This window comes from Amblyomma mixtum, chromosome 7 (assembly GCF_055824585.1).
Source record: "Amblyomma mixtum isolate Tamu chromosome 7, ASM5582458v1, whole genome shotgun sequence".
Lineage (NCBI taxonomy): Eukaryota > Metazoa > Arthropoda > Arachnida > Ixodida > Ixodidae > Amblyomma > Amblyomma mixtum.
Window position 1 is genome coordinate 34201197 of NC_143018.1, and position 9495 is coordinate 34210691.

The following is a 9495-nucleotide window of genomic DNA, read 5'->3' on the forward strand; positions in this document are numbered from 1 at the left end:
GCAGCTGGTTACGATTTAAACACATAAGGAGGTGACTACACATACTAGAGAGATACTAGATCTCCTTACGAGTTCCGAAGTTCGGAAAGGGGTGTTGTCAACTAATGTATGCGAAAAAAGCGTAGCGGCTCGCCTCTAGTTTCTTGACGTAGTAACTTCGATCCCGCGGTTTTTATTATAGCAGCAGCAAATCATCCAACGGGTCTCAAGAAGGCGACGAAGCTTTACGCGGAATGCGACGAAGGGGCCGAGGGGGGCAGTACAGCTTGCGGATGCGACTGGTGTCGCTAGAACTCAGTGCCTTCTTGCTGGGCGAAGGCAGACGTTTTCCGTCCTTGGTCAGCATGGTCACCAGGCCTGGCGCTCGGGCGAAGTGCTCGGACCCGTACAGCATCACCGACTCCACGTCGAAGGGTGTGAGTAGCTGATTCCGGTGGGGCTGTAGCTTTCTGAAGTTGTGCATCTTGCCTGGGGGTCACAGAAAGCATTTATGAATGCATGAGAAAAGGACATCAGTTCTGCATTATAGAGAAAGAAATGTCTTTTTTCCTGACCCAGAAGAGCAGAGGTTTATTTATTTATTTATTCAGCATACTCCTAAAGGCCCTCCTTCGAAGACATTGCATAGGGAACGGGCGGGAGTGGGGAGGTCAGTGAAAAAAAAACATGTATAAGGAACATCGTTAACAAGCAAAGGAACTGTGAACAGGCTTTGTATAGCATGGAAAAATAATTAGGCACCACAGGGTAAAGAAAGAAGAAGACCAAAAAAAAACAATGTAATACAACCTATAGGTTTAAAGAAAACGATAGACAATAACGAAAATGAAAAAAAAAAACTACAATATGCAGTAGGTATTAGGCACGAAGAGAACCGAAGTAATCGCAGAAGTAGAGCAAACTTGAAGGAAATTGAAGGAAACTGTGCCGAGGACCATGCTGAGTGAAATCCCGATAGATAAATTCAATTCATTGGTATCGGTAGTTTGTAAGTAGAAGCGTTGTATGCTTATCCGAACAGATTATCGCACCAGATCGCAGGCAAACCAGCAAGTATGGCCAAGCTATGGCAACCTAAAGCAATACTGAGAATTTTTAATTTCTGATATACTTGGGGCGCTATGCCGGAAGGCCCGAGTTTGGCGCTCGCCCGAGTTTCATCCGAGTTTGCGATGACGGCAGTCAGTGAACGAAGATAGCGCGGAACGTGCGCAGGCAGCGGACAATAAAATGTAGAGATAAAGCCACGTAAAGGCGATACAAGCGCACCCTGCGCGCCTGCTTCACACTTCAAACACAATACACTGCGCAATACCAGGCCGCAGCGCTACCTGAAGTTATCAGCGCCATATCAGCAATCCAGAAAGCGTGACTTCTCTGCTATCTATCTGCACACTCGCCGCTAGCTGTCTGACACGCCTTTTCGGGCGTGTCAAAGGCGTGTCTTCTCTTTCAGGCTCTGTCTGTCTCTCCATTTCCGAAGACGAACAGTGCGCACTAGGTGCACTCTTGTATCAATCCCTTCTCTTCTCTCGAATACGTTAAAAGGCAACAGATAATATTATGAACATTTTGTTCATTTCCAAATGTATTTTAAAATCTGAATCCTATGAAACGTTGTTGCAAAGCATAGCTTCAGGAAATTAACAAAGATTTTACACTTTCTGCCGCTAGAGGCGATAGTGAGGCCATTGCTTGCAGCGTGGATTGCATACGAACTAGAGCGGCAGCCCACCGTGTCGAAAACGAGAGAGCTCCGGCGCTGACACGCCGCCGGTAGCGCTGCCTTCGACTGGAAAGACTGCGCAACTACTACACGCTGAATCTGTCTTATTTTTCGGCCATTGCGATAATATATTTTATTGTGTCGTATATCAAGATATAACAGTCATGTATCTTCCGGCTTGCATAATAAACAAAATCAAAAAACTGAACTTCACTGCACCCCCGCGTCACTGCTGCTCTCTGCAGTGACCTCAGGTGGAGCTCTCCGCTGCTACGTCCGCTGCCGCACCCGGCTATGGCCAACCATTGCTTTTAGTACGCTCTTGGCGAATCCCAGCGGTAAAGTGGCCGTGCGAGCGGCTGTGACGCGGTGTGGGAAAAAAATTGCTGTTTGGCTGTATTCAATGATTCATTACATATGCCTGTTGTGTGTGACGCCTCTTTAGTGCACTGCGGATGCGAAGAGCGTGCTACCCAGCGACACAACTCATCCTATGTCATCAGACGCTGACTAATAAAGCTCTGAAGGGGGTGGCGCGCGTATCTGCGTAGTATTTGATAACGTCGCGCACTTCAAGGTTTTGCGGACTGGTTTGGTCACTAACGTCGATCGCCGTTGTATACCGCAGGGACATCGCATTAATATCATTCGGGCCGGTGAGGGATCCTGTTTGTAATAATGGAATCGGACTTATAACAGAGATAGGTGTTACGGTTGTGAAGTACGCAGTCCTTGCGTGCTAGAAATTACAAACACTTTATTGCACTGGGTCTGGAGCAGCGATCGTTTGTCGATCCCAGATGTGTTTGACACATTGATCCTGAGCTTTATCACCGATGAAAGGACGGCCAAGCGAAACACCTGTGATGCGATGTTGTTGGAGTAGCACGTGCTCCAAGCACCTGTTCGTCGTCGTGCTCCGTGTTTGACGCCTTGCAAGCAGGTGTGACGCGCGTTCAGCGTTGTGCTGTGTCTTACGTGGTTGCAACAGGCTATAGTGTTGTGCAATCTTGGTATGCGAGCGAAGAAATCGGCGGCTTTCGCCACGTTGCGTGTCCTTCGCAGAGGTGCTTAGATTTATCAGCGATGACGTCCGTTTTGCCTGTTATATTTCGATAGTCGACATCGTCGATGTCTGTCAGCAATCAGCACAGCCGCGCAGCATACCTGTAGCCGGCAGGGATGTTGGGAGTGGCCCACCCATAGCGCGTACGCCTATAATTTATGTACGGCATGCCGGGGGTGTGACCAATGGTTTTGATTGACAGGTGAACTCGGAGCTAAACTCCTGAACGGTGAAGTGCCCCGAATTCATCTCGGGACTGTCATGGCGGCAGCAGCAGGAGCCTGGATAATCGCTTCCTCTGACAGCAAATGTCAGTACGGCCGGCTGGACCCGTTACTGCCTTGGCGACGACGAATTCCAGCGACATTTTCGCCTCTCCAAAAAATCGGTACGATGGTTGTGTAAATAGTTAGGCGACGACCCACGCCTGCGGAGAGTGCGTACCGGGCTTCATTCGCTTTCGGTCGAAGAGCAACTCCTCTGCGCCCTCCGGTTCTTCGCGACCGGGAGCTTCCAGGGGAGCGTCGGCGCAGACCGCTTTATTGGACGCCAATAAAGCACTGTGAGCCGCTGTGTCAGGGACGTCTCCGACGCGCTTATCGACGCGGCTGTGCAGAAGCGGTGGCTCGCTTTGCCCACGACTGCGGCCGAGCGTGCGTATGTTGAGGAGCGTTTCCTTCTGCGCGGCGGCATCACAGACGTCGTGGGACGCGTCCACGGGACCTACATTGGCGTAAAGGCCCCTTCGAAGTACAACCCTGACATGGTGAAGGCCAACTATTTCACGAGGAAGGCACATTATGCATTGAACATTGCAATCAGTAAAAAATAATTGTTCTCGCCAAGTCCTTTGGGCTACTCTACAGCACAGTGCCAAAGTCGGTCCCAGACTCTTTTGGCGAAGACTGGATCAGCCGCTAACCGGTTCCACAGAACAGTTCATAACATGCCATTAAGAGAGGCCCACAAAAAAAAAAGTGGGCTCCTCGGCAACGGCGAAATCGAAAGTTGCAGATGGCCACTTGTTAATCGGGCCACTGCAGAGCACTCACCACTGTGCTAATTAATTAAATGAGACGAATGAATGTCATCTTTCGCACAAACCTCGCACTTGCATCTAAAAAGTATAGTCACAATGCTGCAGAATCGGGAAGATAACCGCCACTGCTGACCAAAAGCCGGTGCGAGCTCATTGACAACAAATTTCGGACAGATCACATTAACGCGGTATGCATGAAATGAACAGATGCATGCAGTTCATTTCAGAACACGGCATAATATTCAAGCGATTCTGAACAAAACGAGTTTTCTCAGTCAAGTCACGCGAAATTCAAGTTGCGATGAAAAAAAATGTGAGATAAAAAAGTTCCACCATGCGGGATTTGAACCCACGCGCTCCCATTGCCTGTCAACTCTCCGGAGCGACGCGTTAGACCACACGGCCACAGAACAGCGCGGAGTGACACACCTCTGTTTATTTTTTTTTGCGGATTACTTCCGTAGCCTTCACAGCGTTGCACATGTACGTCGTCGCCATTGGCGGTCAGCTGATTACGGGCGTAGGTAGCGTTTCCTCGCGGTACAAAGCAAAATTTAATAATGCATAAATCACTCCAAAGCGCTTTAAATCCAAATCTTGCACACTATAAAATGCTTATAAAGGTGTATTAAGTGCATTATAAAATTCAACAAACCTCGTTTGTCTAATTGCACACGCAGTGCACTTGGTGGAGCGACACACAAATGAAAAGTGCACCGGCGGTTGGCTCACGTGACCCGTTCTTTGTAGACCGCCCAAGAAGCCGATGAGGTGGCGCCGATGTGATGATAAAGCACCGAATATATCCAGATAACCCAATGAAGTTTGAGGCGTGACGAGGGTGGGATTCTGTCTTGCTACCATTAGTTCACTCATCTGAGGGCGTCGCCAGAGCTCGGGAAGATTCCGAGTTTCAGCAAACTCGGGCCTTCCAGCATAGCGCCCTTGCTAAGAGTATCTAGGGGGTACTTCTGACTGCACTAGCTATCGACTTGGCGAAGGAACTGCGAGCAAGAAAGCTCGAGCGGACGCGGAAAAACAGGATCTTACTTGATGCGTACTGACTAGCGCATTTTATTTTATATTTGATGACACAAAAGCCGCTGTCTGGAAGTGTGGCCCTGCAAGTCTTTTTCTTTAGAGGTGACGTTCTAATGCGAAATCATTAATCGCTCATCGGCAACGAGACCCGATGTCCATAGAAAGTGGCGTCCTAATATCCGGTGACCCGGAAAAGACAAACTAAATTTCTTCCGAAGGACTGCGAGGCGAACTCGCAACTAATAGGACAGTAAACTGCTTTCTTTCTATACATAGTACTTAATACGCTGTAGCTATATTTTATTTTCATCAACTATTTATAAAGCTTTTAGGAAACGTCACTTACTTACGGCTGCATTGCAGCTACATTGCACACATTCGACCACCGTGGCCGGGATCGAACCCGCGTCTTTTGGGTCAGCAGCTGAGCGCCATAACCACTGAGCCAGCACGGCGGCCAGAATTAGCTGTACTGTGTAGTCGGATACAACGGAAGTCTACAATGAAGCTGTGCCCACAGTCAGGACCGCCGAAGAGGGTTCCTTCGTGACAAAAGTAGACCGTTGGTAAATCTTCTCTTGTAACCTAAACAAGAAGCTAATTGCGAAACTAAATTATCAGCTTGATACATCTGATTCGTCTAGCTAGTTCCATACAGTGAAATACTAAAAACTGATTTTGACCAATTTTACGATCGGTCAGCGGAGTAATACACGACGCCGCGAAACATGACCCACTGTTGCTAGGCCTATTTGCTGTTTTTTTTTTGTAATTTATAACCAACTATCGTTACACTGCACTACCAACCGCGTTACTCCTGTGTTACTCCGTTAACCAGACAAAAGAGCAACCGAAATCCGCTTTTCAATTTTTGACTGTACGTGTCAAACAAGCCAGAGGCGTCAAAATTCTTGAGTTGATGATTTTGTCTGATAGTTAGCTTCTTGTTTAGTTAACAAAAAAGTTTTAAAAACAGGATAGTTTATTGCCGCGGCGGTATCTTTGAGCAGGCCCTGAATGTGGGTGGCGCTTCAATAAAGACTTAAGTTGTATCCAACTATAGTGTCAAAATAATACAACAGACGCCGAGAGCTTTTCTTTGCCGCTCCTAGCTGTCGCAACATTCTGCTAAACTCGTTAGTAGTGCCGCAACGACAGGACAGGTTTTGAAGCTGAGTTTCCCAACTGGTATGATCAACGAGCTCTGCTGTGTACCGCGGCTGTCGCAGCTCTTGCGTTATTGACTTCGGACACCGAAGCAGAAGCCGTTGCAGGATGATGCTGCTTTGAGTCTCGAGCGCAGTAGAGGACACGACCCAAGCAGCACACGCAGACAATCGGCTGAATATTGGAAAAACATCGGCAAAGGTTGCTCCAACAAATGACCAGAGTGAAATCAGCCATTTCCAATATTGCGCCATTAGCTTTGCTGCTGCGGGAACGTTTAGGACTCGCGGATTCGGAATGCCGAATCACACAGCTGGCGCAGCAAAAGCACTCTGCTCAGGCCCGCTTATGTACAGTCTTTGCCAAAAGTAACCGGGCAACTATGGTTTGTTTCTTAGCCTCGTAGCAAAACACCTATAGCAGCCCTTAATCTCTGAACCTGTGTAAAGTAAGGTGAACAATTGTCCTCACGTTCTAACGCCTTTCGGTCTTTAGGGCTGCTGCAAATGCTCCGTTATACGTTTGAGAAGCGAAAACCTGCTGCTCGGTTACTTTTCGCAAAGGGGGGTACATTTGGGAAGGCTAACAACTACCGCTGACTTCGCAAATACGCCACAAGGGTAAAGGCTGTAGATTGATTTTAGTAATACCTGTCAATACCTGTTCTGGAGACTTTTTCTAGTGTAAACGGCACAGGTATCGTAGGCTGTTATAACTTGGAGTTTTCACATTATTCGTCTCAGAGCGACAGCAATTATGGAAGCGGGGCTTAAAGTTGCAGCTTTTCAGGGTATGCCCTGTGTACGCTTGTCATATGTACTACAAGCCCAGCTCAAATGGCTGCTGATGTATACGCGTAACCAAGGAGTTGGGCGATGGGGAGTGATACAGCTGTCGCAGTCGCTTCACCGGGGAAGGAGTAGAAGTATCCTGGACTTCTTCAACTAGCCGTCTCCAAGCCAGGCGTATTCTCTCCAGTCGCTGCTCTCTTGCGTAACTGCCAGGCCGGCTTGTGCCAAGTACAGGGTCCATCACACTTAGAGGGAACACGGCTCCGCGCGGCCACGTACCTGCGGAGTGCCATTGCCTCTACCCCGTTTATGAATCAATGCAGAGTGGCACACGAGCAGAGGGACCTCGACGTGGTGCTTCGTGTCATCTGGCCATTTGCACGAGTTTCCACCGGCTTGGTCGCTATGGAGCTCTGCGTGTGCGCAGCCACGCGGAGCCGTGTTCCCTCTAAGTGTGACTGACCCTGTACAGCCCTCATAACATACGTACCTTTCATCACGTTTTCGGGGAATATATCCACGTATTGGTCCCTGTCGGAGCGTGAGTGCTCGTGGAAGAAACCAGCTGCATGCAGGAGCTCGTGCAGAATGGTGCCCTTTCTGAGGCAGCGGTCGCTCAGTGACAGGCCCTGCTTTCCCCCTTGGCGGCCCACGTACGAAGAGCAGCTGCATGCCATAGTTAAGAACATCTTTGAATTACACCGACGGGGGCTTTCGAACTTGTCGCTTCGGAAGCGAAACAAGGCTAAACCAAGCCTGGATGATGGACTATTTTGCATGGCAGGTTGAAGAGAATTTTTGCCAGCCAAAAAAAAAAAAGTTACCGGGCACTTTGGAAATTCTAAAGTGCGCTTGGCGAAAGCCTTGTGGTCAACCCACTGCATATACCATTTTGTACATGGCGCCCCAGTGGAATGGCCACAGTTTTCGCCGATATCCCTTTGAATTACCCACAGGTGCTTGCTCTGGGCCGCTTCGGAGCCATGCGCCTCACTCACTCGACTGCAACGAGACGTCTGGCGAAGGAGCGGCGGTGCTGCTGCCACCGCCGACGCGCGCGCGCTCATTCTACCGCTTACCGCTACTGTGTGACGTCACGATTGCTATGCACAGGTGCTCCCACCACTGGCGCGCCGCTTGCTAACGAGGAGAGGAGGTTGCGCCGCTGCGCGGAGGAGACGCCACAGTTGGCATGATTTCAGCGCACGTGCGGTCACTGCGAGTATGAGCCATTAAAGGTTTTCGCCTTAAAATTATGAGTTGCACACAAGGGAGAACCACAGAGGACAGGGGCTGGATCGAAGACAGGAGAGAGAAGGAAAACATGCCGAAGCTGTCTCAGAATTAATCGCCTCTGGATCAGTGAAAACCCGCTCCCCAGAAACTGCAGAGGAAGCGGCGATAGCACTAGCTATAACTAGTAGTAATGCTGACCTGATCTTCAGCGATTCAAAAACAGCCATCCGAAATTTGGCGAGGGGCAGAATATCTGTCACAGCGGTGCGGTTGCTGAATCGGAACCACGGAGCGAGGGATTACGGAGGCGGAAATTTTCTGGGTACCTGCACACTCTGGGAACCATGGGAACGAGACGGCTCACATGAATGCTCGAGGTTTCGTCAGCCGAGTAGGTGAGCCGGACGTCCCGGGAAGGTCCACGAGAGATGGGCTGGTATCCTTTCATGACATTACTAATCATTTCCGACTTGAGCGGAGGATTTACCCACCCCCGGACAAGCAATTGGTGAAGGCGCAGGAATGCGTCTGGCGACGATTGCAGACTAGATGTTTCTTCAACCCATATGTGTTGAGCAAAATCTACCCGGACATTCAGCCGGAGTGCAAATGGTGTCACGAATTGGCAACCTATGACCACCTATTATGGAGCTGTAGCATAGCACCGCCACCGGCGGACATTATGCGTGATCCTTCCCTCGAGCAGTGGGAGGCCGTGCTGGCCAGCTCAGACCCGGTCGTCCAGACCAGGGCCGTGGAGTGGGCCACCCAGGTCGCCGTCAGCCATGGGTTGATGGCCATCTAACACGGAATCGTCCACACATGCTCTCTGACGAAAATAAAGTTTTTCCATCCATCCATCCATCAAAATTAATGGTCTCTGACTCCTCCCTCCACATTGCTCTTCATGGTCTTAGTTAGACCTGGCTGTTGTAAAAACAACCTTTTTTAGCTGACGAAAAATTCCCTCTCAGTTCTCATGATAGGTTCTTCAACAGTGGTGCGTGTTCGTTGCGAAGCTGTTAGGAGTTTGTATCTCCAAGCGATCAAAGGCGAAACCAGCATGTGCGCAGCGTTCACATTATTCCTCGTAGCATGCTCTCTCTAGTGAGGCTCATTTATCAACATAGTAAATTGAAATTGTTTGTGCGTTTTTCGAGATTCGACTTGAAAATTAAATCTGGGGGGAGAAAATTACACGTCCATCTTATAAGGCATAATATATGGCATAACTGGCTTCCCTCCTATGAATGTGTGAGCGTCCATAACAATTGTGATGATGGCCTTAAGCTCACCAACGTCATCTTTTACTTAACCAGCGTCGCCAGCTTGTGGCTCCGCAACCACGAAGCTAATTTTTCTACCTGTACGGTGGTAAAAACCCGCCTGACTGAGGTCTCCAGCCGCCACGCTGTACACAAACTTCGCA

The 9495-nt window shown here is 49.3% G+C and overlaps 1 protein-coding gene across 1 annotated transcript; it reads right to left on the reverse strand.

Moving 5' to 3' along the window:
- Nucleotides 1–205: 205 nt before the first annotated feature.
- Nucleotides 206–7507, reverse strand: LOC149335618 (astacin-like metalloprotease toxin 4). The gene is made up of 2 exons (XM_089553848.1): nt 7321–7507; nt 206–468 (listed from the first exon to the last, which is right to left on the reverse strand). Exons 1-2 carry the CDS (start codon nt 7505–7507, stop codon nt 206–208), a joined length of 450 nt encoding a protein of 149 aa, XP_089409974.1.
- Nucleotides 7508–9495: the final 1988 nt, after the last annotated feature.